Here is a 27,741-nt window from a genome sequence, read left to right as displayed (position 1 = left end):
ATTTTGAGATATTTTATTTATTTATTGGAAGAACCTAGAAATGTGAAGGTCTCTACTGTTGATAACTGCTGTCTAGTATTGTATGGGCGGCTATGAGGGGAAAGAAAATGCGTCGCCTCAGCGCGAAGATGGACGATTTCCAACGAAGATCCGAAACCCGAGGCGAGGAGCGCGCCCCCCGAGCCTTGCCGAAAGCTGTTCGCGCTTCGTTCACCAGGCACCGGGCGTGGCCGAGGAGGGCGACGGAATCTCCCGAAGCGCCTCGGTCCCTCCCCCTCGTCCCATCGGGTGGCCCAGGGGTAGGCAAAGTTGGCTCTTCTATGACACGTGGACTTCAACTCCCAGAATTCCTGAGCTAGTTTGATTGGCTCAGGAGTTCTGAGAGTTGAAGTCTACAAATCATAGAAGAGTCAACTTTGCCTACACCTGGTGGCCGAAGGTTTTCCGGAAGAAGGCGGGCCCGAGAGGAGGGGGGGAGGGCGGTCGCTGGCGGCCGGAAGTGAGCGGAGCGGCCGCTTCCGGTTTCCTCGGCGCTCGCCTCAATCGCCCGCCCCGCGCTTTGGGTGGTGGCCATTGCCTCCTGAGCTCGCGCCGCCGCCGCCCTTCTCAGCCTCCTCTCCGGGCCCTCCTTGCGGTTCCTTCCCGGGTGAAGCAGCGCTAGGCCGCGAGGCAGCCGAGCCCGCTGAGGGCCTTTCCCTTTTCTCTCCTCGCGCCCACGCTCGCCCCGACCGAGCAGCCGCCCCGATGCAGGCCATCAAGTGTGTGGTGGTGGGCGACGGGTGAGTGCCGAAGACCCCCCTCCCTCCTCGCGTCCAAAGACACCCCCCCCGGGCTGGGGGGCTGAAGGAAGCCCATTCGCCCGGCCGGCGCTTGGCTGCGCCTTATGGGAGTCGGAGTCCAGCCTGGCGATGGGTGGGAGAATCCAAGCCCCCCACCACACCCCCCAGTTCTGAATATTGACCTTGAGAGGAATGGGGGAGGGGTTCCGCTCCAAGAGGCGTGCAAAAGAAAAAAGTGCTTTAAAAGGGACGGGAGACTGTGTTTGAATGGGCTGGGGAGCCACAATGCAGGACAGAAAAGGGGGCCCTCCCCCCTTTAATAATAATAATAATAATAATAATAATAATTTATTAGATTTGTATGCCGCCCCTCTCCGAAAACTCGGGGTGGCTCACAAGAATAATCTTCCTGGGAGGGGTGGGCGGGTGGGTATGATATTGTATAGGGTGGGTTTTATTTTAGGTCTCAAACTGGGGAAGTGCATGGGGATTCTCCATCCAGGTTATTTTTTCCCCTTTCTTTTCCTCCTTTCCTTTCTTTTTTTCCTTCTTTCCTTTCCTCCTTTCCTTATTTTTCTTACCTTCTTTCCTTTCCTTTTTCCTTCCTCCTTTCTTTTCTTATTTTCTTTTCGTTCCTTTCCTTTTTCCTTCTTTGCTTATCTTCCTTTCCTCCTTTCCTTTCTTTTTTTCCTCCTCTCCTTCCCTTCTTTTTCTTATCTTTCCTTCTTTTCCTTTCCTTTTTCCTTCCTCCTTTCTTTTCTTCTTTTCTTTTCCTTCTTTTCCTTTTCCCTTCTTTTCCTTTCCTTTCATCCTTTCCTTCTTTTCTTTTCTCCTTTCTTTTCCTTTTATTCCCCTTTTCTTTCTTTTTCCCCCTTTCCCTTCTCATTTCTCTTTTTTCTCTTCTTCCAAAAGGCAACTGGACTTTCTTGGTTTCTTTCCCTTTTTATTTCTTTTGAAATAAGGTGATTCTTCATCCAAGGAGTTTCTTCTGTTCTAGTAAACTGAACTGAAGAAGCTTCTTGGATGAGAAGGGATACGTTTTGGGGTGGGATGGAAATCAAGAAAAAGTCTAGCTGTCTTATTTGGGTGGGTGTGGGGAGCCCTTTTGGTACGAGGGAGAGAAAGGTACAGAAAATTGCCAGATAGGCAGGGAAATGTATGGACATATTTGCCCAAAAGATTTGGAAATGGTTTTAAAAGTGATGTATTTATTAAAGAGGTATGTCCCATGTTTCTCACCAAATTAGGATTATTTTATTTCACTACCTGTGCTTTGATCTTCTCCATCCCAAATTTTTGCAGAATTTCCATTAGCTTGCTAAGGGCATCCTATTGCTTAAGATTCTGTTTTTTTTCTTTTTTCTTTCCTTCAACTTTTAGTTACAGGAAATGCCAGAAATGTAGATCTTTATGTCTCTTTAATTGTCTGGGGCTTTGTGTGTGTGTGTGTGTGTGGGGGGTGTTGGCAGCCTTCTCCAATGGAGTGGATTACAATTTTTGGCATTTAATTTACAATACTGTAATAAGAAATAAAATCACGCTGAGTGAGGCTGGCGGGGCCTTGCAAGCCAGCCCACCTCACAGTGCCAAGTTAGGAAGATACTTGGGAGAACTAAGATAGGTTTGACTCTGTTTTTGGTCTCCCCACTCCAAATTCTCTCCCATTACTACCCAGTGAATTGAAGCTGGTTCCTTCAACTATGTAAGATTGCAGCCCAGATATCTCTGCAATTTGTTCCTGGGAGCTGGTACTTCTCTGTGAATTACTAAATAGCCCGCAGCAAGTCTGCCTAGACTTTACATAAACCTTTGTTAAACTAGGTAGACTTGTCTGCCGGATAAGTCTGCTTCAGTGAAGCTGGTTCCCAAGTATAACCATGCATTGTGTACAAGCTCGGCTACATTTGAAGCATTACAGGTAGTCCTCGACTTAAAACAGTTCACTTAGTGACTGTTCAAAGTTACAGCGGCACTGAAAAAAGTGAGTTATGACCCTTTTCACCCTTGATTGTTGCAGCATCCCCGTGGTCATGTGATTTACATTTGGATGCTTGACGACTCACATTTATGACCGTTGCCATGTCTCAGAATCATGTGGTCCCCTTTTGTGACCTGTGGAGCAAAGTCACTGGGGTGAAACAAGATTTACTTAACCACTGTGTTACTAGTTTAAGGAACGGCAGTGATTCACTTAACACGAAAGGTTCTAAAATGGGGCAAAATTCCCTTAGCAACTATCTCAATCAGCAAAAACAACAGAAAAAGTTGGGCTCAGTTGTGAGTCATAAGTCAAGGACTACTGTTATTGTTTTCTCTTCCTTCCCCTGGTCCTGATTTATGGTTTCCTTAGGTATCACACGTGAACACATTTCAATTGTCTTGATCAAGCTGATTTTAAAAAGCGAAGCCTACAGCACTCCTTGAATTGTAAGATAAGGCTTAAACCTTTATCTTTTGCCCTGGGGCAGTTTCTCAATAGGATCCTGGCTTTCTTTGTTTGATCTCGAAGTAGGGGAATGAATTAAGATGGGAAAACAGAGACATGTTCTACAATTGTTTTTTTAAAAAGAGCTTTTTTTCTATGGCAAGCCCAGAGTTTTTACATGGACACAGTGTAAACACCCCTGGATGTAAGATGGTTGACTTTGGAATGCTCAAACATGGAGTTGTGTAGATTTTGTTGAAGTATGTCTTGGGCAGAATCCCTAATCCTTGGGGTGAGTTTCCAAATTTTTAGTGATTGCTGTTGTGTTGTGTGCTGTGCTGTTTTTTGCGCTCTTTGTTAGTTCACCAAGAATATGAAACTTTGCTTTGTTTTGTGGTTAACAAAAGAAACTTCCCCCTCAACCCAAAGTCTGGAGTTATTTTAAAACTATTTTTAGCTATCTTTAAAAAGAAGCCAGACCTTTTGAGCAACTGGCCGGTTCCCAAAATATTTTTGGAGAAGTTGTGCTTCCTGCATGGAGCCTTTCGAGATGAATCAGTTTGAAAATGGAAAGGAATAAACTTTAGTAATATGGACACTCCTTATTTTTTTAAAGGGGTACCATGATGAGGTTAATTGTGGATGTTCTTTTTTTTTTACAAAAGAGTTACTTACTTTTACAAAAGAACATTAGTTATGCACAACTTAAATATTAACATGTGAGTCAAGCCTTTATTTATTTTGAACTCCGAAATTTCCCTGAAACTATATCCACAATCTAACTAAATTTGAGTAGCAACTTACCTTTGAGAATGAGGAAATGATGCCATTCAGGCATTGAAAATGTGGCTTAATTTTTTTAATTTGTTCATTTCAGAATTTTGAACTTTGGTAAGCAGAAGTTTGTTTGGGTTTTTAAAAATTTTCTCCAGAGGGATGCAGATGGCTTTCAAAAATCCTCCAGATGCCTGTGCATTCACACCCCTAAAGTGTAATAATGATGCCTAAAATTTAAGGTTTTTAAAAAAAGAAGCTCTGGATAGCATTGTAGCTATGAGTCTAGTTCTGAAGTATTTAAAACATTTTTCTAGCCCTGCCTTTGTTGACTCTTGATTTGGCTTGAGAGTGGAGGAGGGTTTACCAGATATTTCCTATGTTAAATTGGGTGCATTTTTATCATGAGACAAAGCTGTGCACAAAATTTATTTCTTTGGGCTGTGCAGCTTTTGTCCCCGGGGAGAAATACATTGGCTAAACAATTATTGCAAAGGACGCTTGCCACAGGTTTGCCATCATGGAACTAGATGTTGCTTGGGTGATTCCTAACTCTTTAAAAAGCGTTGTAGTAAAGTACAGTACAGTGATACCTCGTCTTACAAACGCCTCGTCATACAAACTTTTCGAGATAAAAACCCGGGGTTTAAGATTTTTTTGCCTCTACTTACAAACTATTTTCACCTTACAAACCCAAGCCGATGCCACTGGGATGCCCCGCCTCCAGACTTCTGTTGCCAGCAAAGCACCCGTTTTTGCACTGCTGGGATTCCCCTGAGGCTCCCCTCCATGAGAAACACCACCTCCAGACTTCCGTGTTTTTGCAATGCTGCAGGGGAATCCCAGCAGTGCAAAAACGGGTGCGTCCGTGGCAACGGAAGTCTGAAGGTGGGGTTTCCTAGCGTGGGGAGCCTCAGCAAAATCACAGCATCACAAAAACACGGAGGTCTAGAGGTGGGATTTTGAAGACTTCCGTGTTTTTGCGATGCTGCAATTTCACTGATGCTCCCTTCACTGGGAAACCTCACCTCCGGACTTCCATTCCCAGCAAAGCGCTCGTTTTTGCGATGCTGGGATTCCCCTACTGGGATTCCCCTGCAGCATCGCAAAAACCCAGAAGTCCAGAGGTGGGGTTTCCCATGGAGGGGAGCCTCAGGGGAAACCCAGCAGCGCAAAAACGGGCGCTTCGGTTGGCAAAAGGGGTGAATTTTGGGCTTGCACGCATTAAACGCTTTTCCATTGATTCCTATGGGAAACATTGTTTCGTCTTACAAACTTTTCACCTTAAGAACCTCATCCCAGAACCAATTAAGTTTGTAAGACGAGGTATCACTGTACTGCCAAAATCAGAAATCGTGGCTTTGGGGCCCTGTGTTCTTCTTGTTGGCCTCATGACCTAATAGGTGAAACAGGAAAAACGATAATGGAAAGAACACCCGACTATTTACTTAGAAACGCCCTTTTCCTTCCTTTCCCTGAATCAATTGGAACCATATGTGCCAGGAGGGGGTTTTATGACACACCCCCTTCGTGTTTGTCTCCCGGCCCCTCAACAGCAGCGGAGACCTCCTCTCTCTCCCCCAAATGGCTTCAAGACAATGACTTTAACAAGCTCCCCTCAACTTTTCGGGCCGTTTAAAGCTGATTTATAGGGCATTCACTCCCTTCTGTGATTCTTGTGTTGACTGAGAAGCTGACATGCTCTCGTGCTCCAGGAAATGAGGCTTGATATATGAGCGACTTTTTTCCTGTTTCTCTCGCTTCCTCCTCCCCAGAAAAAATACCCTGGGTGCAAACACAAAAGAAGAGAATTTTCTTTAACTGTTTTGCAAAGGAAAAATCAGAAAATCACCTTGGGCAGCTCCTCCTCCTCTTGCTGGGGTTAATAAAGGCCCTCACTGTGACTACAGGGTTGGGGGGAACAAAGTGAATACAGGACGGCCACGATTGAACCCCAAAATTTCTGTTGTCAATTTCGGTTTCTGACCATTCCTGCCTCCACCATTATTATTATTATTATTATTATTATTATTATTATTATTATTATTATTATTATTATTATAATTAGATTTGTATGCCGCCCTCTCCGAAGACTCAGGGCGGCTCACAACAGCAATAAAAACAATATAACAGTGGAACAAATCTAATATTAAAAACATATAAAACCCTATCATTACTTAAAAACCAAACAGCAACATTCATAGCAAACATAAAACAAAGTATTAAAAAATAGCCTGGGGGAAAAGTGTCTCAACTCCCCCATGCCTGGCCGTATAAGTGAGTCTTAAGTAGTTTACGAAAGACAAGGAGGGTGGAGGCAGTTCTAATCTCCGGGGGGGAGTTGGTTCCAGAGGGTCGGGGCTGCCACAGAGAAGGCTCTTCCCCTGGGGCCCGCCAAACGACATTGTTTAGTCGATGGGACCCGGAGAAGGCCAACTCTGTGGGACCTTATCGGTCGCTGCGATTCGTGCGGTAGCAGGCAGTGCCGGAGGTAATCTGGTCCAATACCATGTAGAGCTTTAAAGTTCATGACCAACACTTTGAATTGTGACCGGAAACTGATCGGCAGCCAATTAAGTGACTCCCTGCAGTTGGTGAGTTACGTACCCAGTTGTTAACTGAATCTGGCTTCCCCACTGATTTTGTTCATCGGAGGGTCACCAAAGGGGATCACATGACCCCCGGGGAACGCTGCCACCATTGTAACTATGAACCAGTTGCCAAACATCTGGATTTTTGGTCACGTGACTGGGGGGATGCTGCAACAATCCCTAAGTGTGGAAAAAGTTTATTGGATTTATATGCCACCCCTCTCCGAGGACTCGGGGCAGCTTACAACATATAAAAAAGACAATATATATCGAAATCCAAATAATTAAAATTCAGTTACAACTAAAGAACCAGTTAAAGTACATACATAACCATTCAATCAACAAACCCACTATACAGTCATCGCCCAGGAGGTAGAATCTAATAACCCCAAGCTTGGCCGCATAGGTGAGTCTTTAGACTCTTACGAAAGGCGAGGAGGGTGGAGGCAGTACGAATCTCAGGGGGAAGCTGATTCCAGAGGGCCGGGCCCCCCACAGAGAAGGCTCTTCCCCTAGGCCCCGCCAAGCGACATTGTCTAGTTCAGTGTTTCCCAACCTTGGCAACTTGAAGATATCTGGTCTTCAACTCCCATAATTCTGGGAGTTGAAGTCCAAATATCTTCAAGTTGCCAAGGTTGGGAAACACTGGTTTAGTTGACGGGACCGGTAGAAGGCCGACTCTGTGGGACCCTGACCAGTCACTGGGATTCATGCGGCAGAAGGCGGTCCCATAAGTAATCTGGTCATAACCAAGTCCTTTTTTTTCCAGTGCTGTTGCAACTGTCACTAAACGGACTGTTGTAAGTCGAGGACCCCCTATTGTTCAATCCCCCCCCCCTTTTTTTGAGCCTCTGCTCTTGTCTGTGCAAATGTGCCAGCTGCAGTCAGCTTTTTATTGTGGTTCTCGTGAGCCGATGAGGTACCCCAGCGCCAGCTTAACTTTAACAATGTGAACCCGGAACATTTGTTCGCAGCTTACCGCCATCCATTTGTGCTGATTGCAGCTCCCGTTAAATTCCAGCTTAGTCTCACTGAAATGGCCGTGGTTGGTGACCATTTGGGTCCCGTGCATATTGACGGAATTAGCTTAGGCACAAGCAGCCTAGAAGGTGAATTGTCTGTTTTCTCAAGGGGAGCTGTGTGGTTTCTGGCCCCAGGAAAACAGATCGATAAGCAGGGCTGTGGAAATTCCAGAATCGGCCTGACTTTTTTCATTCCAAGCTCAGATTTCGAGGTGGGGTGGTGGTGGAAACCTCTGCAGGATTAAACAAGTCATTATTCTGTTTTCTGGCCTTTTTCTGGCCTCGTGAGCAGCTCTTCTGGGCTTTGACTAGTAAATCAAATCCAGCAGACTTGAAATCTTTTTTCCCCCCTTTTAAATAAACTTGGCTTCCCTAAAGAAGCATTCCGTTTCCTCGAACCAAAGGATCGTGACGGAATCTAGGTAATTCAAACTTTACAGAGCTGACTCATCGGGCTGCGAAAGCCAGAAAACTTAGAAGAACAGGATATTTCGAATAGAGGAGTGGCTCTTCAAACTTGGCAACGTTGAGACTTGTGGACTTCAACTCCCAGAATTCTCCAGCCAGCTATGCTAGGCTTATGCTGGCTGGAGAATTCTGGGAGTTGAAGTCCACAAGTCTTAAAGTTGCCCAGTATAAAGACCTCTAGAATAGAACAAATGCATTTGTTCTTGTGGGAATTTCTTTTGACTCCACCACTGGGGAAGCTTGCTTTAAAGGCCCGGTTATACTAAACCACAACCTTTCATTCCACCTTTTCAACACTTTCAGAGTGGCTCTGAAGGTTTCTTGCCTTGTAGGAAATCTGAGACAGATTTGCTACTCAAAGAAAAATGTAAGAGGTTGAAGGAGAAAAGAATCCGCATGTATTTAGTTAATGATATCGCTGATATTTGGTGTGATAATCTCAGAACAGAATTAGCATCCTAAAAACCAAGGCAAGAAGAATACGACCAGTTAAAAGTGACAGCAAGCAAATCTACATTCGTTGGACACTGCAATATACACAGCTCAAAAAAATAAAGGGAACACTCAAAGAACACATCCTACCCAACAGTGGAAAATAGACAAACTACCGGAAGAAAATATAATAATTAAAAAGATACTAGACTGTGCGGAGATGGACAGGCTATCCAAAACATTAGAGGTAAAAGAAGAATCAGATTACTATAAAACATGGGCAAAATTTTATGATTGGCTAAAGAAAAGAGCAATAAATAAATAAATAAAAATCTATGCAAAGCAACACGTCGAATAAAAGAATTGAAAAATTAATATTATGTAAAAGAAGTAAAATTCTCTGATCAAACATCCAAAAAGTGGGGAAACGTTCATTTCCCCCCAAAAAAACAAACAAACAAAGAATACATCCTATATCTGAATGAATGAAAAATTCTCATTGAATACTTTGTTCTGCACAAAGTTGAATGTGCACAACAGCATGTGAAATTGACTGTCAATCAGTGTTGCTTTCTAGGTGGACAGTTTGATTTCACAGAAGTTTGATTTACTTGGAGTTATATTGTGTTGTTTAAGTTGTTTATTTTTTTGAGCACTGTACATTGCTGTACACTTTATGGGGGGCGGGCTGGGTGCATTCTGAGGTTGTTTCCCGGCAGACCTTTCCCAATTAGGTAAAATCATCAATGTTCAAAGGATTAAAAAAACAACCCAGCAATCCCACTCCCCTCTAGCAGTGATGATGTTACCTAGTTGGGTAATGAAACATCTGAAAGAAAACAACATTCACAGTGGACCTTCACTGGGTACCGTCAACTAAACAATGTTGTTTGGCGGGACCCAGGGGAAGAGCCTTCTCTGTGGTGGCCCCGGCCCTCTGGAACCAACTCCCCCCAGAGATTAGAATAGCCCCCATGCCTTTCGTAAGCTCCTTAAAACCCACCTCTGTCGTCAGGCATGGGGGAAGTGAGATATTCTGTCCCCCTAGGCTTCTACAATTTATGTATGGTATGTTTGTATGTATGATTGGTTTTTAAAATAAGGGTTTTTAGCTGTTTTAGTATTGGATTGTCGCATGTTGTTTTTACCACTGTTGTTAGCTGCCCTGAGTCTAAGGAGAGGGGTGGCATACAAATCCAATAAATAAACAAACAAACAAACCTCAGAGAGCATGGAGAATAAATAGTTCAGACCTTAGCTACAAATATTCCCTTCTGCAACTATAAACTATCAAAAGGAGTCACATGTACCTTTTATTGTTCTGCTTAAAACACCCCCTCTCACCTATCGTCCTCCCCCCTCTAAATCAAACACTTTTCAACGCTGCTAGCAATTGTTTGGGATTTATTTATTTTTATTCTGAAGTAAAATTCCTGGCCCCCTTGTAGCCATGCCAGAATGACTTAAAATTTCCACCCACAGGAGGAAGAAAAAAAGATGAAAAAAGTGACATTATCTGGAGCTGGAAATGTTTTTTCCCCCAGGACAGCTGAAAAAAAAAATCAAAGTTTTATTAGGAGGGGAAAACAACGGATGAATAACAGAAAGCCTCTCATTTTAGAGCAATACGTTCTTATATGAGAGAGTTCATATTCTTATATGAGAGAATCATATTCAGAATTCAGAAAGATCAAAAGCAACATGAGAAAATATTATTTTACTGAAAGAGTAGTAGATCCTTGGAACAAACTTCCAGCAGACGTGGTTGGTAAATCCACAGGAACTGAATTTAAACCTGCCTGGGATAAACATAGATCCATCCTAAGATAAAATACAGGAAATAGTATAAGGGCAGACTAGATGGACCAGGAGGTCTTTTTCTGCCGTCAGTCTTCTACGTTTCTACTACTACTACTTATAGACCCTCGAATTGGTGCTGGGGTATGTATGTTGTTAGGTGGTGGGTGCACCTTCACAGGGCACTGTTTTATGTTGTATGATGTGCAGTCTGTGTGTGTAACATTTTAAAAAACCAATTAAAAAAAATTAACAAAATCTATGTTTCTATATTCTATATTTATTCTATATAAAAAAAATCTATATTTCTATATTCACAGGCATGCTTTTCTCTCACTTTAGCTGAGGAAAAATAATATTTTAAAAATCCCCTTCTGTCCTTAACTTTAAAATAATGATGCAATTCAAAAAGTCCACGCCAAGTGGTACAATTAGAGCTCTGGGTGCCTTCACAGTGCATTCAAGAGGACTTTGGCCCGGCCTCCGTAGGCTTGGTTGATGAAAATAGTGCAAGTGTTCTCTTCCCATTGTTTCGTCTCGTTCTTTTATTACCCGGAGAAGCGAACCAATTCATGAGACCCCACTTGAATTCAGTCCTCTCTGGCTTGAAAAGGGAAAAGCTCAAGAAACTTCCATTCTCCTAAAACGTCCTGTGCTTGTGGGTGTTTTTCTTAACTGTGCTGATAGGTTTCTCCCCGTGGTGAGCCTTTTTTTCTGGGCCTGCCACACGAAATGCCATTTGTTCCATTAATTTAGGCTTCCACGGCTTCGAATGCACAGCTAAGTCACTCGAGCCCACACATGCCTCGCAGGAAGTTAAACTATTCTTTCAAAACAGACATTCCGCTTTTAAAAACTGACGCACGGGCTTTGCAAACCCCAGAAATCACAGTCCGCCCATAGGTTAATTCCGGTCACAATTCAAAGTGTTGGTTATGACCAATAAAGCCCTTCATGGCACCGGGTCAGATTATCTCAGGGACCGCCTTCTGCCGCACGAATCCCAGCGACCAGTTAGGTCCCACAGAGTTGGCCTTCTCCGGGTCCCGTCAACTAAACAATGTCGTTTGGCAGGGCCCAGGGGAAGAGCCTTCTCTGTGGCGGCCCCAACCCTCTGGAACCAACTCCCCCCAGAGATTAGAATAGCCCCCACCCTCCTTGCCTTTCGTAAGCTCCTCAAAACCCACCTCTGCCGTCAGGCATGGGGGAATTAAGATAGTCTTTCCCCCTAGGCTTCTACAATTTATGCATGGTATGTTTGTATGTATGATTGGTTTTATAACAAGGGTTTTTAGCTGTTGTAGTATTGGATTTTTACATTCTGTTTTTTGTCACTGTTGTTAGCCGCCCCGAGTCCATGGAGAGGGACGGCATACAAATCAAATAGATAGATAGATAGATAGATAGATAGATAGATAGATAGATAGATAGATAGATAGATAGATAGATAGATATAATTAAAAAAAAAAAAGGTCTAAGCCGGGATGACACATCGTGGTTTCGGAACTTGAGTGAACATTGCAGGAAGATTTCAGAACTCCGCCCGGCATCCAGCCCTCCGTAACGGCCATCTGCAGGTTGCCAGAAAATTCATAAAATTGTGCGTCACTGTTCTGTGTTTGGAAAGCTTAGCATGTCTGGCCTGCACATTAGCAGCCTTTAAGAGAGGTGTGTGTATTTGAAGTAGGAGTTCAGCCAAGTATGAATGTTGAAGACTTTGAATCCTTTATCTAACTTGGCAGAAATCAGTCATAAATATATAGCAGTTAAAGGATTAGATGTATCTTGCTTAAACTCAAGTGCTAATAAACCGCTAATTTTCTCTGCTGAATAGCTTCCTTGTTATCTCCATCACATGAATAATTTCTTATGACGATTTTTTTCCCCTCCTCTCTTTCACAGTGCTGTAGGTAAAACATGCCTACTCATCAGTTACACGACCAATGCATTTCCTGGGGAATATATACCAACAGTGTGAGTACTTCGTTTTTCTTCTGATCATTTTACAGTGTTAAAAAGAGGAGTTGTGCTGGCACAAATATTTGTTTGGATTACAGAATAAGTGTCTTTGCAGTTGCTCTCCATCTCTGGAAAATTAGTATTTATGTTATTCATTCAGTTTGCTCCCCGCCTAACACTCCATGACTGAGGAGTTTGCTCGCTCTATCTATCTATCTATCTATCTATCTATCTATCTATCTATCTATCTATCTATCTATCTATCTATCTATCTATCTATCTTTCTATCTTTCTATCTTTCTATCTTTCTATCTTTCTATCTAAATCTATATATCTCCGGGACCGCCTTCTGCCGCACGAATCCCAGCGACCAGTTAGGTCCCAGAGTTGGCCTTCTCCGGGTCCCGTCGACTAAACAATGTCATTTAGCGGGACCCAGGGGAAGAGCCTTCTCTGTGGCGGCCCCGACCCTCTGGAACCAACTCCCCCCAGATATCAGAGTTGCCCCCACCCTCCTTGCCTTTCGTAAGCTCCTTAAAACCCACCTCTGTCGTCAGGCATGGGGGAATTGAGATTTTCCCTTCCTCGTAGGCTTATAAAATTTATGCATGTTATGTCTGTATGTATGATTGGTTGCTTAAATTGGGTTTTTTTACATTACTTTTAATATTAGATTTGTTCATATTGTCTTTTTGCTGTTGTTAGCCGCCCAAAGTCTACGGAGAGGGGCGGCATACAAATCTAATAAATAAATCTATCTATCTATCTATCTATCTATATCTATCTATCTATCTATCTATCTATCTAGTAAAATAATAATTTTAAAAATAGCATGTCACAAGTTTGCAATGCCTGAGGATTCTTGAGCAGCATCTGTTGACTGAAATCCAACATTGTTCTCATTTGTTTTAACATAACTCACTTGGGAGAGGTTTCCTGTGCCATGGGCCCCATGTGCTGAAATACTTGCACTATTAACATTGAAATAATCCTGCATTAATTTTTCAGGTTACTATAATAAAGTAACTTTTTAAAAAACACAGAAATATCACTGGCACATTGCCAGTTTTTGGAGAGATTTAAAAAAACCTTTTGGTTAAGATTTAGAAAAGTGTTTTTAATAAATGAATTGAAAAGAAGAAAAGGAAGGGCAGGGAAAAAGCTATAGAAGAGATAATAACTTCCAACTTTGTTCACCACAGATTAAAAACATAAAGCACAATCAATTGCTTTTTGAAGTAGACTAAAGCAGGAGTCTTCAACCATGGCAACTTTAAGCCTGGAGGATTCAACTCCCAGAATTCCGCAACCAGCTTTGCTGGCTGGGGAATTCTGGGAGTTGAAGTCTGCCAGGCTTAAAGTTGCCAAGGTTGGAGACCCCTGGACTAAACCATAACAAACTACTTCTGTCATCTTAAACGAACCTTATCGTTGCAAACCAAAGTTGGCATTGAGGGCTCCTTGATGCTCTCTGAGCTTGCCTGATTTCTTGCGGATGTTTTATAACCCAACCAAGTATTATTATTATTATTATTAATTATTATTTATTGGATTTGTATGCCGCCCCTCCTCGCAGACTCGGGGCGGCTAGCAACAGCAGTAAAACAGTACAACAAAATCCAATACTAAAAAAACAGTTGAAAACCCATTATATAAAAACCAATCATACATACAGACATACCATACATAAAATTGTGAAGGTCTAGGGGGAAAGTGTATCTTAGTTCCCCCATGCCTGGCGGCAGAGGGGGTTTTAAGCAGCTTACGAAAGACAAGGAGGGTGGGGGCAATTCTAATCTCTGGGGGGAGTTGGTTCCAGAGGGTCTGGGCCGCCACAGAGAAGGCTCTTCCTCTGGGTCCCGCCAAACGACATTGTTTGGTTGATGGGACCCAGAGAAGACCCACTCTGTCGGACCTAACTGGTCGCTGGGATTCGTGCGGCAGAAGGCGGTCCCGGAGATATTCTGGCCCGGTGCCATGAAGGGCTTTATAGGTCATAACCAACACTTTGAATTGTGACCGGAAACTGATCGGCAACCAATGCAGACTGCGGAGTGTTGGAGTAACATGGGCATATTTGGGAAAGCCCATGATTGCTCTCGCAGCTGCATTCTGCACGATCTGAAGTTTCCGAACACTTTTCAAAGGTAGCCCCATGTAGAGAGCGTTACAGTAGTCGAGCCTCGAGGTGATGAGGGCATGAGTGACTGTGAGTAGTGACTCCCGGTCCAAATAGGGTCGCAACTGGTGCACCAGGCGAACCTGGGCGAACGCCCCCCTCACCACAGCTGAAAGGTGTTTCTCTAATGTGACCTGTGGATCGAGGAGGACGCCCAAGTTGCGAACCCTCTCTGAGGGGGTCCATGATTCTCCCCCCAGGGTAATGGACGGACAGATGGGATTGTCCTTGGGAGGCAGGACCCCCAGCCACTCTGTCTTGTCTGGGTTGAGTTTGAGTTTGTTGACACCCATCCAGGCCCCAACAGCCTCCAGGCACCGGCAAATAACTTCCACTGCTTCGTTGACATCAGTGCTAGGTAGATATTTCATTTCTGTTTCAAGCAGAACGTCCGAGTGTGGTAAGGAAGTGCTAATTGTTTCGTCTTCCCTGCCAGATTTGATAACTACTCTGCCAATGTGATGGTGGATGGGAAGCCGGTCAACCTGGGCTTGTGGGATACTGCTGGACAAGAAGACTACGACAGACTACGCCCGTTGTCTTACCCACAAACAGTAAGCTTTCCACGACGGCAGAGCCATCTGTCTCTTCTTTATTTTAGTATTATTTATTAATTAGATTTCTATGCCGCCCTTCTCGAGGCGACTTCTTCCTAAAGACTTGCTGACAGAGAAGCTTCTAGCTCTAAGGTAAAATGAACTAACCCATCAGTCCCCAATCTTTCTGCCACCAGGGACTGGTTTTCTGGAAGACAATTTTTCCATGGACTTGAGGATGGGGGGGGGGGGTGTTTTACCTGCAACCTAGACCCCCCACATGCTGCTAATAAAGCTTTGTTCACTCGCCCGCTACAGAATAATTTATGGAAATATATTAATTGATGCATTATTTTTCTATTGGTATTTTACTTTTTCATAGTTTTCTTTATTATAGTCCGGCCCTCCAACAGTCTGAGAGACAGTGAACTGGCCCCCTGTGTAAAAGGTTTGGGGACCCCTGCTCTACGGCATAGTTCTTGCCATCTGCTTTTGTCTTTTAAAGTGAGAAACTAGATTGTTTTGGGTTTCCCCACTTCACTATGGCAAGTTAAGGGAGCGCTTGTGCAAAGAGTGTGTTTTTCCAAGACTTTTGTTGGTAATTAGATAAATGCGTAGATGATAGAGAAGAGAGATGATGGATGGATGGATGGATGGATGGATGGATGGATGGATGGATGGATAGATAGATAGATAGATAGATAGATAGATAGATAGATAGATAGATAGATAGATTAGATAAGATAGATAGATTAGATAGATACATAGATAGATACATTGATAGAGATAGATAGATAGATAGATAGATAGATAGATAGATAGATGATAGGTAGATAGATAGATACTGTAGTTACATACATACATAGATACGTACATAGATACATAGATAGATAGATAGATTAGATAGATACATAGATAGATACATAGAGAGAGAGAGAGAGAGAGAGAGATAGATGCATACATACATAGATACATAGATAGATTAGATAGATACATAGATAGATACAGAGAGAGAGAGAGAGAGATACATACATACATAGATACATAGATACATACATATAGATACATAGATTAGATAGATACATAGATAGATTAGATAGATACATAGATAGATACATAGAGAGAGAGAGAGAGAGAGAGATAGATGCATACATACATAGATACATAGATACATAGATAGATTAGATAGATACATAGATAGATACAGAGAGAGAGAGAGAGAGATACATACATACATAGATACATAGATACATACATATAGATACATAGATTAGATAGATACATAGATAGATTAGATAGATACATAGATAGATACAGAGAGAGAGAGAGATACATACATACATAGATACATAGATACATACATATAGATACATAGATTAGATAGATACATAGATAGATACATAGATTAGATACGTAGATTAGATACATAGATAGAGAGATAGAGATAGATAGATAGATAGATAGATAGATAGAGATAGATAGATAGATAGATAGATAGATAGATAGATAGATAGATAGATAGATAGATAGATAGACGGACTCTTTTCATTTTATCCTTCAAGTTTAGGAACTGCCCACCTCGCAGAGTGACCTGTAAAATCTTAACTAAAGCAAAATCACACACAATTTATAAGCTAACCCTGTGCCTCAAAGCATATTCTAACACACATAAGGACACACAGATAGTTCAATGGCCGATTTGCTTTCATGAACCACAATATTTTGTTTATCAGAATGAGCCAAGGCTCACAGAATATGCACCTGCGATCCAGGTGTTTCTTCCTGCTTCTTCTTATGGCTTTGCCCTGAGCTTCCTGTTCTCAAAAACTAACCAAAATAATCGACACACTTCCCACAAAGAGATTGAGGTCCTTTCATGGCTCTTCAATTGATTCTGGGGTGTTTCTCCCCCCCCCCCTCCCCTTGCTATCCCTCCAGTGAAAATGCTCAGCTCTTTAGTCCTCTGAACATTTCTTTCCTCCTCCTTCACTTGCTCACTAACCGTTTTACACGTACAACTCCGGGAAGTCAGTTTCTTGTGACCGGCTTTGGCTTCGCAAAAGAGCGAGTTCGGCCAGAGCCCTTTGTTGAACGGCTTTACTGCCTCCAACGAAAACTGCCAGGAGGGGGGAAAAAGACTTCTTTGTTCCCAGAGGAGCGGGATTTATCTGGGACGGCAATCAAAGGACGAGGGGGAAAGCACACACCTCTGAAATGTACCGGAGTGGGGAAACAGCAGTGCAGGAGCTATTGTGGCGCCTCTCCCGTCCTCCTTCGCTAATAGGCTCAAAAAGAAAAGGAGAGTTGAGTAACCTGCCATGCACGGTGGCTGAAAAAGTGTTTGTCAGGCTTCAAAAAACCCAAGAAAAACACATTGTCATTCTGCTAAACCCGGGGTAGGCAAAGTTGGCTCTTCTATGGAATATGGACTTCAACTCCCAGAATCCCTGAACTAGCATGATTGGCTCAGGAATTCTGGGAGTTGAAGTCCACAAGTCAAAGAAGAGCCAACTTTGCCTACCCCTGTGCTAAGCTAACCTCTTTATTGTGCCTCACTTGCCAGACTAAAACCTCCAGCAAGAGTGACTAACCTTGGCAACTTTTAAGACCTGTGGACTTCAACTCCCAGAATTCCCCAGCCAGCAACAACCGAAACAAACAACTCGATCCACAGCTCACATTAGAGAAACATCTTTCAGCTGTGGCGAGGGGGGGTGTTTGCCCAGGTTCGCCTGGTGCACCAGTTGCGGCCCTATTTGGACCGGGAGTCACTGCTCACAGTCACTCATGCCCTCATCACCTCGAGGCTCGACTACTGTAACGCTCTCTACATGGGGCTACCTTTGAAAAGTGTTCGGAAACTTCAGATGTGCAGAATTCAGCTGCGAGAGCTATCATGGGCTTTCCTAAATGCGCCCATGTCACACCAACACTCCACAGTCTGCATTGGTTGCCGATCAGTTTCCGGTCACAATTCAAAGTGTTGGTTATGACCTATAAAGCCCTTCATGGCACCGGACCAGATTATCTCTGGGACCACCTTCTGCCGCACGAATCCCAGCAACCAGTTAGGTCCCCCAGAGTTGGCCTTCTCCAGGTCCCATCAACTAAACAATGTTGTTTGGCGGGACCCAGGGAAAGAGCCTTCTCTGTGGCGGCCCCGACCCTTTGGAACCAACTCCCCCCAGATATTAGAGTTGCCCCCACCCTCCTTGCCTTTCGTAAGCTCCTTAAAACCCACCTCTCGTCAGGCATGGGGGAATTGAGACTTTCCCTCCCCCTAGGCTTATAAAATTTATGCATGGTATGTTAGTATGTATGATTGGTTTTTAAATTGGGGTTTTAAATTAACTTAAACTTAAATATTGGATTTGTTTACATTGTATTATTATTGCTGTGAGCCGCCCCGAGTCTGCGGAGAGGGGCGGCATACAAATCTGAGATATATATATATAAATATATAAATATAAATATATAAATAAATATATAAATATATAAATAAATAAATAAACTACCAAAAGCAGCAGCCCTATACATTATTGCCATATATCTTAGAAGAGATTTGGCTGGCTGGGGAATTCTGGGAGTTGAAGTCCACAGAGTTTAAGGTTGCCGCGGTTACACCAAGCCTATATACCCTGGGAAGTTAGGGAGGAGCTGTCTTCACCTGCTTTCAGCATCTCCTAACATTTAACCCCAAATTGTCTCATGCTATTACTAGGTTGAAAGAACGAATGGTAAGGATTTAAGTCCCGGTGGGAAGCGGCAGCCACTCTCCGTATGTAACGCTTTCATCCATTATGTCCCAAGCGCCCTCCTGCGTCTTAATCTTTGCCGCTTCTGCAGCCCTAAAACTTGGCTTCCTCTCCTCCGGGCAGCTTCCTGCCACTCTTTAAGTCAGGGGCCTCCAACTTTGGCCACTTTAAAACCCGTGGACTTCAACCCTGCTGGCTGGGGAGTTGAAACCCATAGGTCCATATGTTAAAGGGTTAAATAAGGTCCAGGAGGGAAGTGTTTTTAATAGGAAAGTGAACACAAGAACAAGGGGACACAATCTGAAGTTAGTTGGGGGAAAGATCAAAGGCAACGTGAGAAAATATTTTACTGAAAGAGTAGTAGATCCTTGGAACAAACTTCCAGCAGACGTGGTTGGTAAATCCACAGTAACTGAATTTAAACATGCCTGGGATAAACATAGATCCATTGTAGGATAAAATACAGGAAATAGTATAAGGGCAGAATAGATGGACCATGAGGTCTTTTTCTGCCATCAGTCTTCTATGTTTCTATGTCTTAAAATTGCCGCCTGCTCTAGGTAATTGTTCCTGAACAAGCAGTTAAATCCAACTTCCTTCAAAGGGGCTGGCAATGGTGGGCAGGAGCCACCTAGCCAGCCAGCGAGAGGAGCTGGGGGGGAGGAGGCTATGAGTGCATGCATACTTTCCACCAATTTCCCACCCATTACCTCGTGCATGGTTAATTACGGTTGCCTAACTGGGAAGGCCTCAGGTGCTGACTTCTCCTGTGGCCTAGAGCTGCAGCTCAATCAACTAACACGCCAGAGGGGTCTCTTGATTTGTCGCAGGCCAACCGCCGGTGTGCAAGGGGAGATGTGGTGTAGGCCCAGGGGAGATTTGGATGTTTTGAGATATGGCGTTTAGTGAATGGTGGGCTAATCACAGATTTGGTCTGGAGCAAACGTCGGGAGTTACTCACCCTTTCAAGTTGTGGGCGGCGTTAAAAGAAAATTTGGAAGTTGCATATTGGCTGAGTGAGGATGACTAACTGTGATTTAATACAGTGTGCAGGCGAAATACAGTTTGGTTTAGTGGTGGAAGCACCAGGCAAGAAACCAGGTATGAAAGCCAGCTGAATAACCTGGGTCCAAACACTAGGAAACTCTGAGTTCTAGTCTTGGTTTAGGCATGAAAGCCAGGTGGATAACCTTGGTTCAGTCACTAGGAGACTGTGAGTTCTAGTCTTGGTTTAGGCATGAAAGCCAGGTGGATAACTTTGGGCCGATCGCTAGGACACTGTGAGTTCTAGTCTTGCTTTAGGCATGAAAGCAAGGTGGGTAACTTTGGGCCAATCACTAGGAAACTGAGTTCTAGTCTTGGTTTAGGCATGAAAGCAAGGTGGGTAACTTTGGGCCGATCGCTAGGAGACTGTGAATTCTAGTCTTGCTTTAGGCGTGAAAGCCAGGTGGATAACCTTGGTCCAAACACTAGGAGACTGTGAGTTCTAGTCTTGCTTTAGGCATGAAAGCAGGTGAATAACCTTGGTCCAAACAGTAGGAAACTGTGAGTTCTAGTCTTGCTTTAGGCATGAAAGCAGGTGAATAACCTTGGTCCAAACACTAGGAGACTGTGAGTTCTAGTCTTGCTTTAGGCATGAAAGCCAGGTGGATAACCTTGGTCCAATCACTAGGAGACTGAGTTCTAGTCTTGCTTTAGGCATGAAAGCCAGGTGAATAACCTTGGTCCAAACACTAGGAGACTGTGAGTTCTAGTCTTGCTTTAGGCATGAAAGCAGGTGAATAACCTTGGTCCAAACAGTAGGAAACTGTGAGTTCTAGTCTTGCTTTAGGCATGAAATCAAGGTGGATAACTTTGGGCCTGTCTTTCAGCCTAGCCCATTTTACAGAGATGTCATTGTGGGAAAATAAGAGGAGGAAGGAATATTAGCTATCCTAGCTGCCTTGAGTTATTAAAATAATAAAAGTGGGATATATATATATATATATAAATAAATCTGTGCAGCATAGAAGGAATAAATAACTTTTTAAGACAGAACCTTATATGGAATAGGGTAAAGGGCTCCGTTGCCCATTTGATGGGGGCCTTTCATTCTTGTAGCATTTCTTGTCTGCTAGTATTTTGAACGCCAAAGAAGCATAGTTTTGACATATTCTATCCTGCCAGCCCCAAATTACTAGCTCTTGGTAATTAGAACTCATCAGTGGAGCTAGGTTATGTGAAAACCTTGTCAAAACCCCTGGAGACTAAGGCTCTGTTGATGTTGTTTTTGCAGGATGTGTTCTTAATTTGCTTCTCCCTTGTGAGCCCAGCATCCTTCGAAAATGTCCGTGCAAAGGTGAGTAAAAAAAACCCCATCTTTATTGTTTCTCCTCTCCTTCTTTTAAGAGGGCTTTAGTCTATTAATAGCATAAAAATGAATCAGCCCAGAAGTTCAATGAATAGCAAAAATGTGGCTTTATAAATGTTTTTGGAAACGGAACTGGTAATCCGGCTTGCCATTAAAGGCGAAAAGCCAGTGGCAAAAGTTATAAGTCTCATAGTGCAGTGTTTTTCAACCAGTGTGCCGCAAGACATGGTCAGGTGTGCCGTGAAGAGGGAAGCTCAGGTTCTGGTCTTGCAACTTTTTGCTGTGAGAGTGAGAGTGAGAAAGCAAGAAAGAGAGAAAGAGAGTGAGAGAGAGAAAGCAAGAGAGAGAGAGAAAGAGAGAAAGCAAGAGAGAGAGAAAGAAAGCAAGAGAGAGAGAGAAAAGGAGAGGAAGGGAGAGAGAGAAATGAGCAAAAAGGGAAGAAAAAAGAGAAATGAGAAAATGATTGAGACAGAGAATGAGAGGAAAGAGAGAGAAACAAAAGAGAGAGAGAGAAGTGACTCTTGATTTAAAGCATATGATAAAAAGCACCCAAAGAATAAGAGAGAAAAAAACCCATCCCTCACCTGTTTTTGGAAATGGTTCAAGAGTGTGTATACACACACACACACAAGGGTGAGGAGGAGACAGGGGTGGAAAAAGAGAGGAGAGTGTCTTAGGGTGTCATTTTGGTTGGTGGTGTGCCCCAGGATTTTGTAAATGTAAAAAATGTGCCACGGCTCAAAAAAAGGTTGAAAATCACTGTCATAGTGGATACAGCTCTCCTTGTTCTGCTTTCTTTTGTTTACATTGGGGGGGAGGTTGTTGTTGAAGCAGTGGTGTGCCCCATTAGTTGATTTTCCAGGCAGAACAATTTGACAGGTGTCTCCCCTCCCTTTTTTTTCTGCAGTGGTATCCAGAGGTGCGACACCACTGCCCCAATACCCCCATCATCCTAGTGGGAACCAAGCTTGATCTCCGAGATGACAAAGACACTATCGAAAAACTCAAGGAGAAGAAACTGACGCCGATCACTTATCCACAAGGCCTTGCCATGGCGAAGGAGATCGGTAAGCCTTTGGGTCATCGGGTGGGGGGCTATTTTGAGAGCCTCTTTGGATTGAGGCTGTAGAGCAGCGATTTCCAAGGTTGGCAACTTTGAAGAGGTGTAGACTTCAACTCCCAGAATTCCAATTCCCCAGCCAGGAATTCTGGGAGTTGTGAGTCCATACACAATGCCATCTGGCAGGACGCAGGGGAAGAGCCTTCTCTGTGGCGGCCCCGGCCCTCTGGAATCAACTCCCCCCCCCGGGGATTAGGACCGCCCCCACCCTCCTTGCCTTTCGAAAGCTTCTGAAGACCCACCTTAGTCACCTGGCATGTGGAAACTGACATACCCCTAGCTATTATGGTTTATGTATGGTCTGTTAGGTTGTGTGATTGTTTTTATTATTATTTTTATTATTTATTGGATTTGTATGCCGCCCCTCTCCGCAGACTCGGGGCGACTAACAACAACATGTAACAATCCAATTTAATAAAAGAACTAAAAACCCTTATTATAAAAACCAAACATACACACAAAACATATCATGCATAACTTGTAATGGCCTAGGGGAAGGAATATCCTAACTCCCCCATGCCTGGCGACAAAGGTGGGTCTTGAGTAATTTGCGAAAGACAAGGAGGGTGGGGGCCGTTCTAATCTCTGGGGGGAGTTGATTCCAGAGGGCCGGGGCCACCACAGAGAAGGCTCTTACCCTGGGGCCCGCCAAAGGGGATTGTTTGGTCGACGGGACCCGGAGAAGGCCAACTCTGTGGGACCTTATCGGCCGCTGGGATTCGTGCGGCAGAAGGCGGTTCCGGATGTATTCTGGCCCAATGCCATGTAGGGCTTTTCTTTTTATAATAAGGGTTTTAAATAGTTTTTGACATTAGATTTGTACATGTTGTGTTGTTGTTGTGAGCCGCTCCGAGTCCTCGGAGAGGGGCGGCATACAAATCTAATAAATTATTATTATTAATTATTATTATTATTATTATTATAGGTTTTGGGAGGGCCTCTGATGGGTCAGGAGAAGCCTCTGGAACATGGGGAGGGTGAAAAACAAGCCTACCAGGCCCACCAGAAGTCGGGAAACAGACTGCTTCCGATCTCCAGAGGCCCTCTGTGGGGGAGACCATTTTCGGCTTCGTCAGGCATTGAATTATGGGTGTGGGCACTTGCACATTTTGGCACCTAAGGGGAAATCAAGGTTCGCCATCACTGGATTAGATGATAGATGAGATGGATTGACAGATGAGAGAGGGAGGATTATGGTAGGCAGACAAAATGAGATATCTAAATCCTTCCGTGAGGCTGTAAGTTGCGGTCTCCCTGCTCGCCTACTGCCAGGAATAATGCTACTGCTGCTTTTTAATTTTAGGATTTGGGGATCCGCGTATTTCTCACCCAACCCGTCTTCCCTTTTTTGTAGGCGCCGTCAAATACCTAGAATGCTCAGCGCTCACGCAGCGGGGCCTCAAGACAGTCTTCGACGAAGCCATTCGAGCCGTCCTGTGCCCCCCTCCGGTGAAGAAGAGGAAGAGAAAATGCTTGCTGCTCTAATGCCGCTTCTTCTCCCCCCTATCCCCCCACCCCTAAAAAACCTTTTGTGCTTTGCTTGGAATAACGGAGCGTTCCTGTGTTTGTTTTTTAAAATTGGTTGTCTCCCCCCTTCAGGTTATCTTAAGCAGCCATCTTACATATTTCCCTTTGTTTAATTAAAAATGTTAGCTCCTTCCTTCCTTTTTTTTTAAAAAAGACAAACTTATATAAAGGCCTTATTTCTCCCCCCCCCTCCTTTTTTTCGCTCCGCTTAATCAACCAAACTGTTGCCAAACTTTATGCTCCTAAACTCTTCTTGGATTGCTGTGCTTTATTATGTGAAGACACCTAGCCTGTGGTTTTTTTCTTACAAATTCAGGCAGGTGGTCTTTAAAAAATACTAATGTTTGATTAGCAACACTTCAATTGGTTTTACCCAGGAAGGGGAAAAAAAACCCCAAACCCATCACTGTCTATAAAAATGCACTCAAATCATCCGAGCTTCTTCACACACGCTTGAACAAATGCAATAATCGACAACTCCACATTAACCCCTTCCTCTTTTTCTAAAAAAAAAATATATATATATAGCTATTATATATATCTCAAATCTACTAAGGTCTGTGATTAAAGCTATTTTTTTTCCTCGCAATATGTATTTGTCTTCCTTCACGGCAGAATAATTACCGGTATTTTTTCGGAGGAAAGACTGACTGACTGACTTGGTCAACAGAAACACAGTATTTTGACACTGTAAAGATCAAATTTACACTACATCGTCAACACACTAAGTTTAAAACTGATGGGATATTTTCTCTCTCTCTCGTAGGATTAAAAACCCACAAAAGGAATCCCTCCCCTCCTGCAGGTAATGAACAAGCTGACCAGCAGGTTGGAGTCCGCCCCCCCCCCGAGTTATTCGTTCATATTATTCCTGTGGGATTTTAAACTTATTACAGTTTTGAACTCGTCCTTTCTCCCACATGTTCTTGCTAGATGCTTTTCTTACAGAATGTCCTTCCTCCTCAGCAATACTAATTTGTACTTTTAACAGATTTTTTTTTTTTTTTTAAATGCATTAGCGACTTATTTTTTAATAAAATAGATTAGACAAACGTAGCCTGTCTTTTATTTCCCCCCTGTCGTAATTTTGCACATGGTTTAAAAAGGCTTTCTTCAGTCTTGGTGTAAAAATTAAGGGCAGCTCATTGACCACTTTAAAAAATAAATAAAAAAAAATTCACCCCACTTTTCCCCTCTGGCTAATGTCTCTTTTTCTGCCATTTATCCTAAAGCTGTATTAATTTTACTAACACTGACATCGCTTGTTTCAACATTTCCAGGAACCCGGTGTAATTAACGGTAATCAGGCCTGCGGGGTTCTGTACGTCAGATGCTGGCAAGAACATGTTGGTTTACACGCCTCCCTCCTCCTTTCAATCACTAGAACAAATATATACATATATACATATATAAATATAAATATATATAAATGGGAGTTTGCAAAATTGTGAAGTTTTTACATTGGATCTTTTTTGGTAATAATGCAAGTTAGCAGTCTGTTTTGCATGTATGACTTAATAAATTCTTAAACCACACCCGGATTACAGTTTGTGAGTTTGCATTGGTGTGTCTCAAAATGTGCTGTCCTCTTTGCAGGGCTTTTATACCCAGGGATGGGGATTTATAAGCAACTCGTGGGTTAAAATCCTTTATGCCGGTTGTGCAGATACAGTGTTCCCTCGATTTTCGCGGGGGATGAGTTCCGAGACTGCCCGCGAAAGTCGAATTTCCGCGAAGTAGAGATGCGGAAGTAAATACACTATTTTTGGCTATGAACAGTATCACAAGCCTTCCCTTAACACTTTAAACCGCTAAACTGCAATTTCTCATTCCCTTAGCAACCATTTAGATCATTACTCACCATGTTTATTTATTAAAGTTTATTAAAAAAAATTATTAAAGTCGGATGAAAGTTTGGCGATGATATATGATGTCATCGGGCGGGAAAAACCGTGGTATAGGGAAAAAACCCGCAAAGTATTTTTTAATTAATATTTTTGAAAACCCGTGGTATAGACTTTTCGCGAAGTTCGAACCCACAAAAATCGAGGGAACATTGTACACACAACGGGACTGTGGTTTGTTTCCCTGCTTCTTAACCCAACTCTGGTTTTCTTTTTTTCCTTTTTGCTTCCTAATTAAAAAATAATAATCCTACAGGTAAAGCCTCCACTTTCACAAAAGTTCATTTGGTGGGTCGTTCAAATGGAAATTGCATTTGGCACTGAAAAAAGTGACGTGACCATTTTTCCTGCGAATGTTGCAAATCCCCATGATCAAACGATCAAAATTTGGACGTCTATTTATGATGGTTGCAGCATCCAGGGCTCGTGTGATCCCCTTTGGTGACCTCCTGACGAACTCAACAGGGAAGCTACATTCGCTTAAACCAGTGTTTTTCAACCAGTGTGCCGCGAGACATGGTCAGGTGTGCCGCGAAGAAGGAAGCTCAGGTTCCGGTCTCCCAACTTTTTGCTGAGAGTGAGAAAGAAAGAGAGAGAGAGAAAGCAAGGGAAAGAAAAGAAAGCAAGAGAGAGAAATGAGCAAAAAGGGGAGGAAAAAAATGAGAACATGATTGAGACAGAAAATGACAGGAAAGAGAAACAAAAGAGAGAGAGAAGTGACTCTTGATTTAAAGCATATGATAAAAAGCACCCAAAGAATAAGAGAGAAACCCCCCCAGCCCTCATCTGTTTTTGGAAATGGTTCAAGAGTGTGTATACACACACACACACAAGGGTGGGGAGGAGACAGGGATGGAAAAAGAGAGGAGAGTGTCTTAGGGTGTCATTTTGGTTGGTGGTGTGCCCCAGGATTTTGTAAATGCAAAAAATGTGCCACGGCTCAAAAAAGGTTGAAAATCACTGGCTTAAACAATTGTGTTACTAACTTGACTGCAGTGTTTCGCTTAACAACTGTAGCAAGAGAGGTCATAAGATGGGGGAAATTAACTCAGCAATTAATTGGGGAGCAACTCAATTGCCTTGCTTGGTAACAAGATATTCTGATTTCAATTGTGTTCGTAAATTGAAAACTTACCTGTACTTAAATCTAGATTTTTTTAAAAAAAAAAGCCTGTTGACTGACCTGCTTCTTACTTGCCACTGAAAGACCGAGATTAAAAAGGAATGTCAAATTAAAATTTACTTCGCTTCCAGATCAGAAATAACATTTGTTTTTAATAATATGTATATTCCTGGATTTGCTAATTTTTTTCCAGGAAGCGAATGCGTTAAAAATTAGCCTATTTCCCTCCTGCTAGACGATTTATCCAAAAAGATCCCCTTAAAAAGATACCAACCATCATTAGGACAGCAATTAGTTTTGAAGGATCCTGTAATCAACTTGATCTGGATTTGTTTCTTAGACCAGTGTTTCCCAACCAGTGTGCCGCGAGACACGGTCAGGTGTGCCGCGAAGAAGGAAGCTCAGCTTCTGGTCTCTCAACTTTTTGCTGAGAGTGCGAAGAGCAAAAAGTTGTGAGAGCGGAAGCTGAGCTTCCTTCTTTGCGCCTTCTAAGTTTTCCGGCAGCTGCAGCGCCCCGCCCAGTTGGAGCTTCCCTGGCGGTGGCAGGTGAGCTTTGGGGCCCGGCGGGAGGGCAGCAGCAGTGAGAGGGTGGCGGCAGCAGCGGCACCGGGCAGTAGCCACTGGGCGGCGGCAGGGTGGGCGGCTGCGAGCCAGAACTCCAGGACAGAGTCACCGACGATGGCGGCTGGACATGTTGCTGTACACCGTACATGCTGGCATTGTGTGGCTGGCACTTGCCTGCTGGCTGGGCCGGGACGGAGGCTCCAACTCCACGCCCATGTCCAGCACAACGCCAGCATGTACGGCGTCTAGCAACACGTCCAGCCGCTGCCGCCGTCGGTGCCTCCGTTCCGGAGCTCCGCCTCACAGCTGACCACCCTGCCGCTGCCCCACAGCTACTGCCCAATGCCGCTGCTGCGGCGTGGTGTATGAGAAAGAGAGGGAGAGGGGGGAGAAAGAGAGAAAGCAAAAACAAGAAAGATAGCAAGAAAGAGAGGGA

General features: G+C 43.5%; 1 protein-coding gene across 2 annotated transcripts; it reads left to right on the top strand.

Moving 5' to 3' along the window:
- Positions 1-382: 382 nt before the first annotated feature.
- Positions 383-25,255, top strand: RAC1 (Rac family small GTPase 1). 2 transcript variants are annotated; one of them, XM_070761253.1, is made up of 7 exons: positions 527-779; positions 12,191-12,262; positions 14,863-14,980; positions 18,684-18,740; positions 20,993-21,055; positions 21,975-22,134; positions 23,542-25,255. In XM_070761253.1, the coding sequence occupies exons 1-7, from the start codon at positions 745-747 to the stop codon at positions 23,670-23,672; spliced, it is 636 nt and encodes a 211-aa protein (XP_070617354.1). In that variant the 5' UTR covers positions 527-744; the 3' UTR covers positions 23,673-25,255. The 2 variants fall into 2 exon arrangements, with proteins under 2 accessions (XP_070617353.1, XP_070617354.1); XM_070761252.1 differs by lacking the exon at positions 18,684-18,740 and having other exon boundaries at positions 383-779.
- The last annotated feature ends 2,486 nt before the right edge of the window (positions 25,256-27,741 follow it).

The sequence above is a fragment of the Erythrolamprus reginae genome, chromosome 9 (genome assembly GCF_031021105.1).
Source record: "Erythrolamprus reginae isolate rEryReg1 chromosome 9, rEryReg1.hap1, whole genome shotgun sequence".
In the NCBI taxonomy this organism is placed as follows: domain Eukaryota; kingdom Metazoa; phylum Chordata; class Lepidosauria; order Squamata; family Dipsadidae; genus Erythrolamprus; species Erythrolamprus reginae.
This window is presented reverse-complemented; position numbering and strand designations above follow the sequence as displayed.

Coding starts and splice junctions, on each gene's coding strand:
- RAC1 (XM_070761253.1), top strand. CDS start 745: ATGCAGGCCATCAAGTGTGTGGTGGTGGGCGACGG. Junction 780..12,190: donor TGTGTGGTGGTGGGCGACGG/GTGAGTGCCGAA, acceptor TCTCTTTCACAG/TGCTGTAGGTAAAACATGCC. Junction 14,981..18,683: donor CGTTGTCTTACCCACAAACA/GTAAGCTTTCCA, acceptor TGCTATTACTAG/GTTGAAAGAACGAATGGTAA.